Genomic DNA, 17,923 nt, shown 5'->3' on the forward strand with positions numbered 1-17,923 from the left:
TCCACAATGTTTGAGGAATTTCCTTCCAAAATCTGCATCAGTCCGATTCGGATAGCTTGCTTATCATTATTGTTCAACAGCGTGAGAACCAGGCCTTCCCTAAAAGGAGCAAGCACAGTAAAGTTTCCCAATGACCAGGGCTTATGGTGAGCCTCAGTAAGCATCAATTCAAGAAACTTGCAGGGTATATATGGGTCTGTGTAAGACTCAAAAGGCTTCTTGGTGAAGGTGGGTTGTGGGCTGGAAAGAGAGAAGCCGCGCTCTGCGATGAGTTGTTCATCCACATCGAGGTCGGTGGGGAGAAGGGAGCTACTTGTTTCTGTGGGTGGTGAGAGAGTAATTTTTGATGAGTTGCCATTAAGCAGGTGCTTCTTGCGCTTCGTTAGCAGGGGGTCATTGTGCAGGGCCTTACCATGAGTATGCATGAAGCGCCTCATCAAATTTGGTGAATTTTCCAGCCACTCCTTGTGCTATGTTTCGTCATGCTCCATGATGGTGGGCAGATTTGCGGCCAGTTCTTGCAGACGTACCACTGCAGCTTGCGGGTTCTCCCTGGATAATGCATATAATCTAAACCACGCTGCTATGTCAAGCTGTGATAAGATGAGGGCTTCCAAATTTTCGTCAGCGCTCAGGGCAGACCCATCAAGTTGAATCAAAGTTTGATGGAAGCTTTGCTCTCGGATGCAGAGAAGCAAGCCTTGTACTATGGGGGAGGCGTAGAAAGTAATACTCCATAACCCATTTGTGAGAGTGGTGCGTCCCAGCTGTTGCCCATCTGTGGCAAGAGTTATAGAGTTAGGTAGAGTCATATGTGGTGCAGTCGAGACAGGCCTAGCCTGCATTATTGCCTACTTTTCAGGTATATAATAACTTGGTGCCCATTCTTGGGTTGGGTGCCTGGCTCCGACTGTTACACACACAATATGGGTCTTTGTTTTAAAAAATATATATATATAAAAGAAATTCATTAGACCGTCCTATGTGGCCCAAGTGTGTGAGAATACAAACCTCCTTCATTTTTTGTGGGGAAAATAATAATGCCATACCATATCTTTTCCAAAACAAACCTATAAAATTCAAGAAAACCCAAACGAAAGTTTAAGAAAAGGCTAAATAGCCTACATCAATAAAATTGTTTTGATGGATCATGGCCAATCAATTCTCTTAGAGGATTTTTCCAAAAATACTTAGCAAAAATAGCAACAGTACTTCTCTGGCCCTTGTGTGAAGGCAAAAGAGAGATGGTCTTACAGACTAGAGGTAGGCCTATGGTCTACTCTAGCCACTAGAGAGAGTAGGTGACATAATTAATCAATTACTAACTTTGCCAAGAAATTAGAAAAAATCATCAATTCACTATAAACATAGTGGATAACTGCTCAGGATTTACTCAAACCAAGCCCCCTTGTTCCATTCATGCCTTAATATTTTACATGTGATTAATTCAGATAGGGAGAATAATCCATCAAACAATGGAAAAATATCACCAGAGGTTGAATTAGAGAAGTGGATGTCCATGTTACCTGTCACCATCACCACAAATAAAAACATGAGAATGTTAATACATGTTGGTGGAAGACAGGTGTCTTAAGAAATCCACACTTGTTATTGATGTCACCCTAATGCAAAAAGAACTCTAAGTGATAAATGACCTGAGAGGAGGAATCCATGAGGTGAAAGTGTTGTGGTAGTAGTACCATCAAAAAAAGCCTAGCCTGTCCCTTCTTCTTCTCTGTCCTTTCTCTCTTGTCCTTTATAGAGAGGAGTCCTCTCATGCCTTGCTTTTCCAAGAAGTGGTATAGTTATGTTGGTAAGAGTGGTGGGGTCCCTTTTTGGGAGTGGGAGGTATTCTTGGAGTCCAACGGCTTGAGTTGGTTAGAGAGTGGGGTCTTTTGGTTCAAAGAAATAATAATAATCCCTTGCCCCAAGCATACTCACGACATCCCTTATGTAACCCTTTTCATTTTTCAAAAAATAGGTTCTATGGGTATCCTTTATCCTTAGAGGACTAAGGCTAAAGTGTTTGGGTAAAAGAGAGAGAGAGAGAGAGATAGAGAGAGAGAAAGAGATAGAGAGAGAGAGAGAGAGAGAGAGAGAGAGAGAGAATGCACTCACGTATCAACGATTTTCCCTTTATTTTAGTGTGGTGCAAACATACTGGCTCTACTCTTCAAGTATTAGCTCGAATCTCTGGAGATTCCTCCCCTACATCTCATTGTAGCAACGCGTGTACTGATGCAAAACTCCCATCCAGAATCAACCTCTGGCACTCGCTTATGCGAGATTGAGCTAACCAAACTCGTGCGAGGAGCTTGCTGCGTGATGAGCGACTTTTAACTTATAACTATAAAAACAAGTGATAAAATCACAAGGCCTGCCAAAAACAAGACACAATTAAGAGCGCAACCAATTTAGGCATAAAAGAACGCCTTGAATATGTTGAGTGTGTAAAGAGACTTAATTTAGATATTGCCCTGGGTAATATTTAGCATCTTGAGATTATCCTCTACAATCAAGATCCTTGAGTTTCCTCACTCCACAAGAGACTAGGAGACGAGTTTAGATCAGATGCCAACTCCCCACGAGACTCAATAATTGATAGATGGTTTGAGAGGAAGTTCCATGTAAGAACAAAAAATGGATGTGCTAGAAGAGCCCCAATTTCCCACAGGGTATCATGGACTAAAAATGCTTTTGGGAGAATTCAATCTTATAGAAAAGAAGCATCATAGTGCAAGCATGAGCTTCAATTACTATCAAAGCTCCACAACGAGCAAATAGATACGCTCCATTTTTTGCTCTCAAGGTTTTGCCTAATGAGAATTTGCACTTAAACATTGAGTTATTAGATGAATTGTAAAACACATGAATCACGTAGACTATTTGCAATGAGTTGAGCACCATGACACAAAAAGAGCACTGCAACAAAGTAGCCCCTCACAATGGCAAAGGAGAGACAACCATATATAACTTTAATTAGCCAGCAGCTAAAGATAACATAGAAAGTGCATCATTCTTGTTTAGTGTTGGAGGAAGCTAGGCAGAGGAGATGATGTCCCTCTTCTCCTACTAGATTTCAAGGCTAGCCATGCAATTTGTAAGAGCTAGTCATCCCCAAGTCCAATGCATTAAGCTTGTTCTTTTGCAAGACGACAACCAATAACACCCACATTTCTCCACTAAATTGGGCTTGCTCAAGAAGAAACACCTTGGATCTTGCTCGGCCACCACCCCTACCGAAACTTAAGGTCACATGCTATAAAAGTTGTACTTGATGCACTAGATCGATCCATCGGCATGTGTGGGTTTTCTTGATTGTCAATTGCATGAGAGATGGTGTAAGGGTGCTGTCATGCATCACTGCTATATGCGAGAATCTAGACTTCAATAGTCATCACTAATAGAATAGAATTACCTTAGACGCACACACAAAAAAACAAAGGGAAGCTGATTGCATGCAAGCTTAAGCTCTCCCCTTCCACTACGTGATTTATCCTTCCTACTAAATAGGATATAGAGCAAGTGCTCATTCGCCACTCTCTCAAGACCAGGTTGCATGTCAATGGCACTCACTCTTGTTGAACACACCATGATTTGGTTTCTTGTGATAGCTAATCTTGACCAAATTCCAACCTTGAGCCAACAGACCAAGGCGGAGCTGACATATTCACACAATCCATGATCCTTACACTTCCTCATGGACATGCCTACGTACACATCCCCCGATTGAATGAGCAAAGATACCTTCCACCGCACTACCCTCATCCCTCGACACTAGGGGCCTTGACGTGGCCTTGAGTATCAACAACAGCAATACTCCTAGCTAAAATTGTGCAGGCATTTTGCTTTTGATGAGGCATTTACATGGTGTAGATCACATTGCAATGCTCGGGGGAAAAAACCTCCTAAAGAGGAAAAAAATGCCCCGACGGTCCTAGTGTGTTCACACACATCACTACCACATGTATATGGTAACAAGGTTTAGTGCTTGATAGAGTCTAGAAGTCGAGGACTTGCTAGATCTATTCTTGAGAAGTAAAGACGGTTGTGAGTGAGATAGCCAAAAGAATTTCATTCTTCGATTTTCATTACTTTCAGAGTGCTGTTCCGTTTTCCGTTTCGACTTTATTTTGTACCGTTTTTTTTTTTTCATGTTTCATTTCAATACTTAGGTGTAGGGTAAGTAGAAACTACAACTATCAAATTTGGGCTAAAGATTAAAGGAAAAAAGGGTGAAAACCATATTTTGGCAAAAACGACCATAACTCTTAAATTCTAAAAATTTGATGATAGAGACCTCAAAAGTGATCCAGATTCAAAAATTTGTGGATGAAGGGCATCAACATACTCTCTAGAATCAATCTGAGAAGTTTGGCCAGATTCTGTTGAGGAACATGGATCGCGATCCATGGCCAAACTGCATGAGTAAAAGACAATTGAGAGGGAGGTGAGGCATTTGTAATAGGGTTGGAGCTGGTGCAATAGACAAAGAAGAGGGGAGGGGCAAAGCATGCTATTATCCCCCTCGTGCCTTGTCTTCAAAACTGTAGAACAAGCACTCCATGTCAATTTGTTTTCGAGATCTTTCCCTTTATTCCCGGATCACCAAAAACCCCCAAGATGTTATACCATCAAATGTCGCAATGTGCGCGAGAGAGAGAGAGAGAGAGAGAGAGAGAGAGAGAATCAACAACACCCACAAGAAGTTTTGGACAAATTTTCACAATAATTCCCACATTGTGACTTACCTCGACATCATGAGCTTCTGTTAGGGAGGCACGGCATACCTAGCTAGGTACGATTGGGGGCAGGGGACCGTCGACCCGGTGGGGGGGGCCGACGGTCCCCTGCCCCCAATCGTACCTAGCTAATTATGCGGTGCATCTTGAGCAGAAGCTCATGATGTTATGCATTGTATGAAAAACACTGAAAAAAACTCCGTTTTGCTACATGAGAAAATTTCTATATGTCCTTGTGAAGTCAAGTAGGAATTGATCAAGTACAGAAAGTTGCTGCCACAACATACGCTCTACTTGCAAGATCCCCAAAGATCATGTTCAGGCCACTGAGATCAAACAAGTAGAGGATAATGAAGACCAGAGCACATGTGAGCCTGGCAATGGCAATGATACTGGGTCAAATTTTCCAAAGGCAACCAGGTATGTGCGAGACTAGAGTCATCGGAAATGAAAAGCAGCACATTGATATTAAGATCGATGGTCAACGAGTCATGATTTAATGAAAGTCAACCCCCCTGGGTTGCCAGAATGACAGTTGCATGTCCAGGTCCCTATTGCAAGAACAGGCTTAACCATACAATAGAACTGCAAGTCCTGGTTGAGAATGCCATAAAAGTACATGAACAAGTTAGAAACCATTGTAGAGAGTGTTATGTTCAGAGAGAGGAATGATGCCGAAAGAACAAGGAAAGACAATTATGGAGCAACTAGAATCGATAGAAGAGCTAACATAAGAAATGAAGACGCGGAAAGTGTAGAACACTAACATGCAGACAAAGCTAGAAAACCTAGAAAATACAAAAGGCATCACAAAAAAGAAAAATCAAGTTCAATGTTGATACAAAAGACTGTTGTGAAGCATTGGAGCAACACGTGAAGGTACTTCAGAAGAGCAAGGAGAATGCCAATAACGCACTGACCTTGGCAATTCAAGGTTACATTACCAATAATGATACCATTACACATGACAAAAATGTTTTCGTTACTGCAATTGGCTACCATATTTAATTGGTAAGACCAGAGCCAGAGAGAGAGAGAGAGAGAAGAGAGAGAAAGAGAGCATCAAGTACCTCTTATATGTAAGCAACTTCTCAACTGTACGCAAATAGACAACACCCTCACGACCCTTGCATGCAATTAGCGGCCACCACGCAGAAAGCTTAGCTTGTATAATCAGCTGCAGCTGGGGACTCACAACAAACAAAACATGGAGGTAACCATCTCTTCTTTCATGGAGGGATTTCCTCACCTGGATCTTCCGCCATATCCTCTGCTTCCGCCATATCATATGCATGCGTTGTTTGAGCCAGAAAGTGGTTTAATATGTACTCGCTCTCGTGCTGCTTTCATGTTGTTTCTATCAAGCAGTTTGTGGAGCTTCTGGTGCGCATGGATTGCCAAGGATGCGAGCAAAAGGTCCGAAAGCAGCTCGCCAATCTCAAAGGTAATCACAATTATTGCTTCATGTACGTCTGCTAAGAAATTTTGGTAAGCAATGTAATAATGCCAAAGCTGAGGAGCTAGAAGAGAATTGAGCAGCTTTTTCTCAGCCACATGCTACTTCCCCAACTGGCCTTCCACCCGCTGCAACTGTACCAGTGCGTCCCCTGCCTTCTGCATCAGCCTCCCATCCACCCTCTCATTCATTAAGAGCGTCTGCATCACTTCGCTCGTCTGGCCGATATTCTCTCGCACAGCATCATCCATCGCAAGCTTGAAGCAGGGGAAAAACTCTCGGCTAACGGGCTCGATAGCCACAGGTGGCACGCACAATACGGGCAGAGGCACGAGAGACGCACAGTGATTTCGCGATGACCCTCCCTGCACCACTGTCGTCCTCCCTTGCCCTAGCCCCCTTGCCTGCCTGCAGACATGGCACGCCTTTGAGGGGAGAGAGAGAGAGAGAGAGAGAGAGAGAGAGAGAGAGCCTTGGCCCCCACCATGCGCACATAGACCTTGCCATGCCCCCACATTGAGAGCGAGAGAGAGAGGTTTCGCAACAGTTGAACAGCTGATTGAGCTTCTGCAGCACGTTGAAATCCATCAACAACACGCCACCCAAAAAACCTGCAAGTCATTAAAAAAAAATTCAGCATAGATTAAAGGAAAAACCCTTCTAGGAGTACCATTGTCGACGACGCAACATCTCAGAGGTGAAATCCTTCCCTCACCTCGTTGGCTGTAGTAGCACCATGGACAACGTCGGTGAGACACGCCACAACTAATCTCAACAAAGGTGAACTTTGGAAAGATTTGGGGGGAGGAATGAAGCCCTGAGTCGCCGACTAGGCCCCAAAACAACAGTGTGAATGAACACTTTTTGATAAGGGCCTCCTAACCCCAGACACGGAAATCCCACCTCCAGCGACATGCATGCAGCGCTCTTAGGTTACCAGCACTCCTCATGAAAGCATAGAGAAAATCACTTTTCTTTAATTTTCACAATTTTTAAAAAAATCCTCCTCATTTTTCAGTGGCCACGTTTCTTGCTTCAAGTCCAAAATACTTTCGTTGGTCAATGAGCTTTTGAAGTCCATCATTAGATTTACACACCAGTCACCTAAATGAGTGCCCACTATCTTATTTCAACCAATCGGTATTTTTGGCCTATCAAAAAATGCTTGAAAATAAAACTTAACCTCTTTTCTATTTTAGTCAGCAAAAAGAGAAGGAATCTCTATAGCCTTTGCCCTTTGAGTAGGCCAAAAAGACTACACACGACTCCTTCCCTTGTCGGCTCTCCAAGGCCAACTGCGAGATCATAACACCGACTAGATCCTCGTCTCATCGCCAGCTACATGCTTGCCTTCTACTCATCTCGTGTCACGTGCCATCCCATTTCTTTTCCTTCTTTCCCTCTTTAAACACCGAGGGGTACCTCCCATTTATTCCTTCTTCTTTTGAAGTAATTTTAGCTGGTACCCCTTATTATTGACTTGTACGTAAATAAAATCTATTAATTAATAAGTGTTCCCCCTCTCTCCTCCTTGCTGTGTGCCCCTCCACCTACACGTAGGCCTGTGTGAGAGATCTAGAGTCTACAGGTGGATTGGAGTATGTATGTGTGTGTGTGTGTGTGTGTGTGTGTGTGTGTGTGTGTGAGAGAGAGAGAGAGAGAGAGAGACACTATGCGCTGATACTCTAGCAGGTCGCGAGAGAGAACAGGTGCTTCGAGAGAATGATTTTTTTGAAAGGCGACGACAATAGCTGAAGTCTTCAAAGAGAAAGTAGGAAGGAGAAAACGGATCTACACAAGATCCAAATAATTAAGTTTTTTTTAGAATCATTCTAGGTACGGGAGGGATGGTTGCTAGCAGAAAGACGGACGAGACTTAAGAAGTTAATATAGCTGAAGGCGCCGCCCTAAAACGAGTGTTGTTTGGAGGGCTGGCTTACGAGGACGGTTCGATTCCAAATGGTGCTGGCCCATCCTCGTCTCTGACAGGGGTCGAAGTCATGGGATCTACGGTGGGCGCTTTATCAGCGGGGCGGGGGGGGGGGGGGGGGGCTTTAGGCCATTGGATCAACGCAACAGGGGAGGGGGGAGACTTTTATAGTGCTGCGCTCACCACCATTTCAACCAGTCGTGACAGATGGGTTGGATAGGGACTATGAGTGTTGAGCGGGAGGTGATGAGATCGAGTTGGGACATGACAACTGGGAGCCTATTCTTTTTTCCCTGTAGAGATGGGATCAACGGTGGATTGAATATCCGTCGTAGATCCCTCTACTTTTGCCTGTGACCTTTATAGACGAGGCTAGCCCATGCCAGTTTTTCTAATGGACCCCAATACTTTTTCACATGCTGCCAGAGGCCTCAGATTTTTGTTGCAACGTGACCTTTTCCCCCCTCCAGACTATTTGACACCCCCCTTGTCAGGTGGGATTAACGGTCCACAATCTTCGGACGATCTTGAACGTCTGTTTATTCTTAGAAATAAAAAGATTATGGCCGGTTGAGCCCCCGCGACTTGAACCCACCACCTACCACACCGGTGTCCAAGGCTCTTCCATTAAGCTATCGTGCGCTACTTGAATGGAGGTGAGAACGTTCAGTCATATAACAAAAATGACGGGGTGAGGATCACATGGTGTTTCACTCGGCGATCACGTTGAGATGCTCAAGGTCACACCGTGATCACTTTGAAATAAGTAGGTTCACAGGGTGATCACATCCTGATTGGGATTCACACGGGGATCACTTGCAGTCACTTGATGTTCACCTCAAGTTTACGTGGAGTTCACTTTAATTGTGATCACATATAGTGATCACTTGGAGATTAATCTACAATCGAACGGTGCAAAATCGATCCCGCCGTCCCCAATCAATAGGGATCGTAGATCCCACCTGACAGAGGGGGTGTCAATTAATCACGAGGCTTTTCTCCGCCCGCCCTCGTCACTATATGGCACGGCTCCAGCCAGGGAGGATCTATGGTGGGAAAGGGAAGCGGAAATCGCAATGCAATCTCAACCGTCCGTCAACTCGGTGAACTAGGGGTGAACTAAAGGTGAACTCGGGGCAAAAATGACGCCCCGAGTTCACTCCTAGTTCACCCCTAGTTCACCCGCCTCGCAAGGTGTGGGTCGAACCCGGGACGTTTCGGTTGCCACACGAATGTCCTACCACCACGCTAGAATTGCTATCAACCAAAGCTTTTTGTTAATGAGCCATGTTGGCATGACACATGATCACACCTTAGTTTACCCCCCCTTAGTTCACCCCCAATTCACCCACCCGTAGTTCACCCTTCGTTCACTGCATGATCCGACGGCGGAGATTAAAGTCGCTCGCCCCCCAAAATTTGGGCCCTAGATCCCCTCTGAGCCACAGCCGTGCCATAGCCTTCTGCGCTACACTACAGAGGCCTACGAGCGTAAGGGGCCGGTTTAACAGCGACTTTTTGGACGATTTTCACTGCTATCGAATGACTTCGGCAAAACTCTGTATAAACTGAGTGCATGCAAACGATCCCCTGAGATGCTCCATGATCGAAACCCGTAATGAGGGACAAATCGAGGGCTATGTTCGTCAAGGTCTCTTCCTCTTCCCCCTCCTTTAAAAACTCTCTCTCTCTCTCTCTCTCTCTCTCTCTCTCTCTCTCTTTTGTAAGCATCACCTGTTTTGTGCTCACAGAGCGGCGGCAAGAGCATTGAAAAATCCAGGGGAGAAGCAATATCTGCTATACCCATCAAGCATGGGCAGGAAAAGCATGATAAGGAGTCGATTTTTTCTTTTATGACCAGACTAAAAGCCTGTGCTCAGAATAAGGATCTGGACCAAGTCAGTAGGATACACGCAGAGCTCCTTCGCAATAGTGGGTTACTTCAGAAAGACCAATATTTAGGAAACACATTGGTCAGTGTGTATGCCAAACGTGGTGTCTTTGCGAAAGCAAGAAAACTCATTGACGAGCTTTCTGTCCGGGATGTTGTGTCTTGGAACGCGCTGATTGCAGGATATGCTCAGCAAGGAAAGGGTCAGGAAGCTTTGTCTGTTTTCATCAGATGTGAAGTGAAGGCCTCACTCCAGATGCAATCACTTATGCTTGCAACTTGAATGCCTGTGGCATTGTGGAAGACCTTCACATGGGTGAACGAATTCATGATGAGATTGCTACTCAAGGGCTGTTGGAGAAAAATGTCATGCTTGGCAATGCTTTGGTTTATATGTATGCCAAATGTGGCGCCCTCATGAAAGCACGAAAAGTTCTTGATGAGCTTTTTGTACGGGATGTTGTCTCTTGGAACGCGTTGATTGCAGGATATGCTCAACAAGGACAGGGTCAGGAAGCTTTGTGCTGTTTCCAACACATGCAAAATGAACACCTCTCTCCAGATACGATCACCTACGCTTGCACCTTGAAGGCCTGTGGCCTTATGCAAGACATCGACATGGGCGAGAGAATTCATGATCAGATTGCAAGTCAGGGGCTGTTGGAGAAACATGTGGTGCTTGGCAATGCTTTGGTAAATATGTATGCCAAATGTGGCGTCCTCACGAAAGCAAGAAAAGTTCTTGATGAGCTTTTTGTCCGAGATGTAGTCTCTTGGACTGCATTGATTGCAGGATATGCTCAACAAGAGCAGGGTCAGGAAGCTCTAGACTGTTTTAAACGGATGCAAAGTGAAGGCCTATCTCCAAATGCAATCACCTATGCGTGCACCTTGAAGGCTTGTGGCCTTACGCAAGACATTGCCATGGGTGAAAGAATCCACGATCAGATTGCTGGTCAAGGGTTGTTGGAGAAACATGTGGTGCTTGGCAATGCTTTGGTGAATATGTATGCCAAATGTGGTGCCCTCACGAAAGCACGAAAAGTTCTTGATGACCTTTCTGTCCGGGATGTCGTTTCTTGGAACGCCTTGATTGCAAGATATGCTCAACAGGGACAGGGTCAGGAAGCTCTGTACTGTTTTCAGCAGATGCGAAGTGAAGGCCTTTCTCCAGATACGATCACCTATGCGTGCACCTTGAAGGCCTGTGGCCTTACGCAAGACATTGCCATGGGTGAAAGAATCCACGATCAGATTGCTGGTCAAGGGTTGTTGGAGAAACATGTTGTGCTTGGCAATGCTTTGGTGGATATGTATGCCAAATGTGGTGCCCTCACGAAAGCACGAAAAGTTCTTGATGACCTTTCTGTCCGGGATGTCGTTTCTTGGAACGCCTTGATTGCAAGATATGCTCAACAGGGACAGGGTCAGGAAGCTCTGTACTGTTTTCAGCAGATGCGAAGTGAAGGCCTTTCTCCAGATACGATCACCTATGCTTGCACCTTGAAGGCCTGTGGCCTTACGCAAGACATTGACATGGGTGAGAGGATTCATGATCAAATTGCTAGTCAGGGGCTGTTGGAGAAATATGTCATACTTGGCAATGCTTTGGTTGATATGTATGCCAAATGTGGTGCCCTCACGAAAGCTCAAAGAGTTCTTGATAACCTTTCTGTCCGGAATGTCATCTCTTGGAGTGCATTGATTGCAGGATATGCTCAACAAGGACAGGGTCAGGAAGCTCTGGGCTGTTTCCAGCGGATGCGAAAAGAGGGTTTCTTGCCAGATGAAGTCTCTTGGAATGCTCTTATCGGAGGATATGCCCAGCAAGGGCTGGCCCAGGAAGCTTTGAACTATTTCCGTAGGATGCAACACGAGGGCACCTCCCCAACAGCAATCACTTTTCTTGCTGTGCTCAATGCATGCAGTCATGCAGGTCTTGTGGATGAGGGCCAAATGCTTTTTGATAGCATGAGGGAGAAACATGGTATTATACCAGACAAAGAGCACTACACTTGCATGGTTGACCTTTTTGGGCGGGCAAGGCATTTTGACAAAGCTATGAGAGTAATTAAGATGATGCCATCATCTGATTATCCTCTAGTTTGGTCTGCTCTTCTAGGTGCTTGTCGAAAATGGGGAAATGTGGAGCTTGGAAGATTGGCCTTCGAGCGTGCAGTAGAATTAGATAAACATAGTGCTGCAGCATATGTCTTAATGAGTAATATTTATGCAGCTGCTGGCATGGAGGAGGAGGCACAAAAGGTTGAATACATGAGGATCAGGAATGCTGCTTGGAAGCAGCCAGGGCGCAGCTACTGGACTGATGCAAGTGGAAAGGTTCATAGATTTGTTGTTGGAGATACCGAGCATCCGCAAAGCCGACAAATCTATTTGAAGTTGAAAGATCTTGAACATCAATTGTCCCTACAGGGGTATTCCCCAAATTTGCATTGGGTCTCAAAAAACATTTCGCAGGATTCAAAGAAGGGTTTGCTTTGTGAGCATTCTGAGAAATTGGCTATTGCGTGTGCTATTATCAATACACCACAAGGGATGGAAATACGCATCACAAAAAACATGCGGGTATGCGGGGATTGCCATGTTGCTACCTCATTGATATCAAAAATAGAAAAACGTAAGATAGCGGTCAAAGATGCAAATCGCTTGCACGTTTTTGAACATGGAAAATGCTCTTGTGGTGATTATCAATAAGAACAATTTGTGAGACATCAATTTGGGGTACTTGAAGTTTCGTTGGTGCAGCTTGTATTTAACTCCAAGGGAACCACCATAACCATGTTACAGAACGTCCCCTCTTTGCAGATTACAACAAGATGATATGAACTGTCATTGCATATATGCGAATTAGGCTAGGTCTTGTCATCCTTGCAAAAAAATTCTAACAGAATTTAGTTCTCTTTTATGGAATTTTTCTGGTGCGTTGGAATTATGTGCACACCTCTTTTCTTTCTCCATGATTTGTAATCATATTGATTACCTGAAAGAAACGAACATGGTCAAAAGACCTTGTTTTAACAACTATATACAAAGGCTAGAAGTCCAATATTGGACCATAATTAAAATTGCAAGGCAGTGATGCTAGACGATCAATCAATGAATGTTGTTGCCAAGAAGCCGTCCATCCAGTCCATTCCCGTGCATTTGTTGCAGAAATGACCCGAGCAGAGAAACATTCCAAAGAAAAATACCTCTCAATCTGAATACATGCTCTTGAACATTACTTGCTCCTCTTTTATTTTATTCATTACTGCTGAGATGCTCTTTGAGATTCCCTACTCGCTCCTCTCAAGTGAAAGCTTCACTAGCCTTACAAAAGGGTTTTTCGGTTTTGAACCCCCACGAATCTACCAAATACCCTACTGTTGTTCTCGTAGCCACTTCAGCGCCCAGCTTCCCTGCTCCAGAGGGCCTGGAGTATAATAATAAAAAAAAAATCCTGCTTTCGTCGGCTCTGCATGTTACTTCCCCTCCCTTTTGCGTTGTAGCCTGCCACTTGTTGAGTCTGCGCATCTGCCATGGACTCCAAGCCATGGAAGCACTTGCGCTCGCTCGTTGGCGCTCTCTCTCTCTCTCTCTCTCCCCCCCCCCCGCCCGGCGCGACTGAAGCATCTACCTTGATTCACCATTCTTTTCTTTTTTAAAGATTGTATCACCTACTTGCACCATAAAAAATAAACACATTCCACATAGTCCAATCATGCCAAAACCCTTAGTAACGATGCATATAAAAAAGCAATTGAAAATGCTGACTATGAAATGCCAAAAAAACGGTCATGAGGAGAAAAAGATTCACTAGCTGCATGAAATTAGATAGATGAAACAAAGGCACATATTTTCTTGGTGATCTCAACCAGTTTTCTCTAAAATTGGTGCAAAAGAAACACATGCCGTTGGAAAGACGATGGTGGGGCAAACTCACTTTCAATCTAAGCCCTCCTACTTATAAGGAAGTTGAGTATGCCAACCTCGAAATAAGACATCTCTCCACCAAGCAATAGGTTTCTTGACCCGCCAAGCCTTGTTGGCCTTTTAGTGCTTCTATCCAATAAGAGCGTGCTAGATATAATTTGCAGAACTTGCGGTAATGGACTTTTTTCCATTGACTTTCTAGTAAGTAAGGCAATCATGAAATTGACGTAATAAGAAGGTGGTGGCCACAACTATAGCCTCAAAAAGGTAGGGTAGAAGGGGGCCTATTTGTTCCCCTCATTATGAGAGAAGGGGGGGGGGGGGTTCCCTTCATTTTCATGGGCGTCCATCAAATAACCCTAAAATTTTAAATTTTTTAAAAAATATTTAAATCTCACTTTTCACTCCCCAAAAGTTCCCCTAACCAAATACATAGTCAAAAATCTATTTTCTTTCACCAGAATCTACATTTCTTAGCCATTACTGTCCATTCTACCTCCCTCCTCCTCTATCTCTCTCTCTACACTTACACAAGTTTCTCTCTCTCTCTCTCTCTCTCTCTCTCTCTCTCTCTCTCTCTCTCTCTCTCCAAGCTTTCCATAGCTGCTTACGCATTTTCCCTTCAAAGTCACCATTTTCTTTAAACTCTCTCTCTCTCTCTCTCTCTCTCTCTCTCTCTCTCTCTCTCTCTCTCTCTCTCTACGTGCTTCCCCATTTTCATTGTGTGTCTTAGTAACACATGACGTTCGGAGATAATTGTTTGTGTGCATTTATATGCAACTCTGTCTCTCTTTTCTCATATGCAAAAACTTGATGCATGAGAGTAGGTTGGTGTATAAATTGTGTCATGGATTTCCGTTCTTTTCATGGATTGCATTAGATTGTCGATGCGAATGTCAGATTCTTTTATGCACTTGGGTGGATTTCCTTGGCAAAGATGAAATTTATGTCATCATATGCTTTTTGTCTCTCTTGCCTATGTATGCTATGTACGAGCAAGCATGTAACCATCAATTGTATGCGCATCCATTATGATGATTCATTGATATTTTGTGCATGGAAGGCATTCAAAAGGTTTAGACTGTGATTGAGCATGAATTTTTAGTGCTAAGATTGCTTGAATTTTTTGCACTAAAAGAAAAATTGGGCAAGTATATGGGCTTTGTTTGAGAGTTACATTGGATGAAGAGTTGTGCTTGGTTGGGACTTTGTGCTTGAGCTTGAATTTGATTGTTGCATGTTAGTGTTGATTTGAATGAAAAATCATTGCATTGTACTAAAATGGAGCTAGTTTGATGACCAAGAGAGAGCATTAAACTTTTGGGATTATAGTTGATCATTTGTGCTTGTGTTGAATATGCTTAAGAGCACTAATGATTGAGTCACTTTTTGAAGGGTTGATGAGTAAGCGTGTGCTTTCATTGATCCATGGGAAGTAGGCATCGCAATACATTGCAAAACTTGGCTTTCAAGAGCCACTGCATTTCATCAAAGTTACATTATTTCTAGCTCATAGCTTGACTTAACGTTTGAATTTTCATTTGAGCTAACAATTAATCAGCTTTGAATCATGCATGAGAGGGAAAAATGTGCTTATTTAGAAGCATTTTCTCTCTCATTTTTTATGTGGATACCTCTTTCTTATCTTTACATCTCCTTGCTTGCTTGGATTAAGTGAATTCGCTTCTAAGTTATGGTTCCTTTCATTTTCAAAAGCTAGGCATACTAAAGTTTCAACATTTTGCTTTGTGAATATTAAACTCATTAAAAATTTGATTTTATGTGTGATAATCATGGGTAGTTGGCTTAACCTTAGGTTAATGTAGGATCATTGCGCATTAGTCCTAGACTCCTAGTGATTGTTTTAATACTCTTCTAATTTCTAACATGATCTAAGGCTATTATTAGGCTTCTAGGCCCTAGTCCATTTGCCATCAGTCTTCTCACTATGCCAAAGAAATAAATAATGCAAAAGATGAATAAATAAATGAAAAAAGTGTCAAGAAAAAGTAGCAAAAATGCTATTAGACACATGAAAGTCAAACTTCTACGTTATGTTGTGTCTTTATTAGGCTTAGCACCTTATTGGCACTTGGTAGGTGAGCGGAACCACCTTGCCTCGCTTGGTCAAGGCCCTTTGGTCAAGGCCCTAGACCGATACCCTCTGCCGATAGGGGTTCGCCTTGGTAGGCTAGTAGATTCTTGGAACACCTCCTTGAGGGTTCAAGGAGCCGAGAGTCAAAGCTTGACTTGCCTTTGGGTGGTAGCCTTGTGATGTCCTTTTCTTTTTTCTATGAAATGTTAAAAAACAATCTTCCATGAGCTTCAAAAAACTAAGTGTGACAATGTACTAATAGATTAGGAGCTACTTGGATGCTTTATATATAGTTTTTATGCTAGTAGTTTTTAGCCTAGGGTCATAATTGATTGCTTGTGTTAGATTTATAAATATGAAACTTTTAGTGATTTAATCTTCATACTAATTTAGGTGTTTTTTTTGCTTTATGTTGTTTAGTTTTTCGCTATAAAGGACCCATCTTTTGGAAGAAAAAATTCAATTTGCATAATCTTTCATTGCCCTTCATGTTTTATTCATCTTTGTTTGCCTTTGATACTCATGACTTGTTTTATGTTTTGCAGCTCAACATTCATTCATAGACGTGCTTTCTACCATGTCACCGTGCTTTGCTTCAGCGATGCACGAGGACATGCGCCAAATTAGGAAGGGGGAATGTTAGAAACTGCTAGCACATGCTATATCGATTATGTACCAACCTAGGGATGTAATAATATTTCCCATTCACATTGTATAAGGACTTGGGCTCATGTAGGAGTTCCAAATTGTGTAAGCTAGAGGGCTCAACTTAATTCCATAGTAGAAAGGCTTGTGGTGCATGCCTTTATAAGCCATTTTATGCAAAAAGGCTTCATTCTTGAGGATCCATTCTTGAGTAGTCATTCTTGAGAGCTCACTCTTGTGTGTTCACTTTATGGATGGCATAGCCTTGAGCTTAATGCCAATGCTTAGAAGACTAGTGCTAATCCTTCATAATTACGGAAGCTCTTCTTGATTAATCTAATCTCTATTTTTTTCATTAGTCTTGTCTTCTCTACACTTCACTAATGTTATAAAGTAGTTTTTCTTCGATATAACTCTCTTCTACCATGAGCATTTCAATTAGTTGATGCTTTCTCTAATGCTATTGATTAGTGTAGTGTGTATGCACTCTTGGTCATGTGATTAGAGGTTATGCCTAATTGTGTGCTTATGTGTGTGGAGGTTTAAGAGCCTTGAGTTTAATGACACTTGTGTGTGATATGATTAGAGTATCTTGGTAGGCATGTGATGATTGGGGATGCTAACTTCAATGCAATTAGTGTGTGCTTTGGTCATGGATGCTTGTGTTGATTGTGCTCTCATGACTCAAAAAGATTGGCAAATCGGACTTTGGTAGACTTGGTGTGTGTAGGAGTTGATTGATTAGTTATTATAGTATGATTAGAGTTAGTCTTGCCATGGCTAATCTCTACTTGCATTGAAGAAGCATTCTCTTGAATCCTTTTATTCATTGTGTCTGGTGATGCTCTCACACTTAGTTGTGTGATGTTTCCATGCCCTAGCCGGGTGATGCTCTCTCCGGATTGATGATTTTGTCAGAGTTGGCCTATGCTATGGGGTGGAAGCATGATTGGGTGGTACAATTTTATGGGTTGAAAGCTATTTTTTAATAGACACTTAATAGCTATGTCATCTCCTGTTAGCACCTTAAAAATTTTGGATTCAAAAAACACTCAAAAAATACACCAAAAGCTTGTACGTGTGAGAGAGGGAATGGTGTCCCAAAAGCTCGTACGTGCGTGGGTGTTGAACACACTGAGCGCATTCACACAGCCTCTCTTCGTTTCAAGAAAGAATCAATAGCACAACATGGTGGGCAGCATCTCTCTCTCTCTCTCTCTCTCTCTCTCTC

The 17,923-nt window shown here is 43.1% G+C and overlaps 2 protein-coding genes and 1 long non-coding RNA gene across 4 annotated transcripts; 2 read left to right on the forward strand and 1 right to left on the reverse strand.

The window, feature by feature from the left end:
• Nucleotides 1–5,346: 5,346 nt before the first annotated feature.
• LOC147466234 (uncharacterized) lies at nucleotides 5,347–17,032 on the forward strand. Of its 2 annotated transcripts, XR_015189758.1 has the most exons (3): nucleotides 5,347–5,955; nucleotides 6,111–6,186; nucleotides 16,593–17,032. It is a non-coding gene; the product is annotated as an uncharacterized LOC147466234 (long non-coding RNA). The 2 variants fall into 2 exon arrangements; XR_015189757.1 differs by having other exon boundaries at nucleotides 5,354–6,186; nucleotides 16,593–17,030.
• Nucleotides 6,180–8,317, reverse strand: LOC147466235 (uncharacterized). Its single transcript, XM_086524985.1, has 4 exons — nucleotides 8,312–8,317; nucleotides 6,914–7,076; nucleotides 6,683–6,809; nucleotides 6,180–6,606 (listed from the first exon to the last, which is right to left on the reverse strand). The coding sequence occupies exons 1-4, from the start codon at nucleotides 8,315–8,317 to the stop codon at nucleotides 6,300–6,302; spliced, it is 603 nt and encodes a 200-aa protein (XP_086381111.1). The 3' UTR covers nucleotides 6,180–6,299.
• On the forward strand, nucleotides 10,197–12,950 carry LOC147466236 (pentatricopeptide repeat-containing protein At2g27610-like). The gene has a single exon (XM_086524658.1). It carries the CDS (start codon nucleotides 10,332–10,334, stop codon nucleotides 12,732–12,734), a length of 2,403 nt encoding a protein of 800 aa, XP_086380784.1. The 5' UTR covers nucleotides 10,197–10,331; the 3' UTR covers nucleotides 12,735–12,950.
• Nucleotides 17,033–17,923: the final 891 nt, after the last annotated feature.

The sequence above is a fragment of the Adiantum capillus-veneris genome, chromosome 1 (genome assembly GCF_014529385.1).
Source record: "Adiantum capillus-veneris isolate H3 chromosome 1, ASM1452938v2, whole genome shotgun sequence".
Classification (NCBI taxonomy): domain Eukaryota; kingdom Viridiplantae; phylum Streptophyta; class Polypodiopsida; order Polypodiales; family Pteridaceae; genus Adiantum; species Adiantum capillus-veneris.

Coding starts and splice junctions, on each gene's coding strand:
- LOC147466235 (XM_086524985.1), bottom strand. Junction 6,810..6,913: donor GTGCTACTACAGCCAACGAG/GTGAGGGAAGGA, acceptor AATGACTTGCAG/GTTTTTTGGGTGGCGTGTTG. Junction 6,607..6,682: donor GCAAGGTCTATGTGCGCATG/GTGGGGGCCAAG, acceptor CCATGTCTGCAG/GCAGGCAAGGGGGCTAGGGC.
- LOC147466236 (XM_086524658.1), top strand. CDS start 10,332: ATGGGTGAACGAATTCATGATGAGATTGCTACTCAAGGGCTGTTGGAG.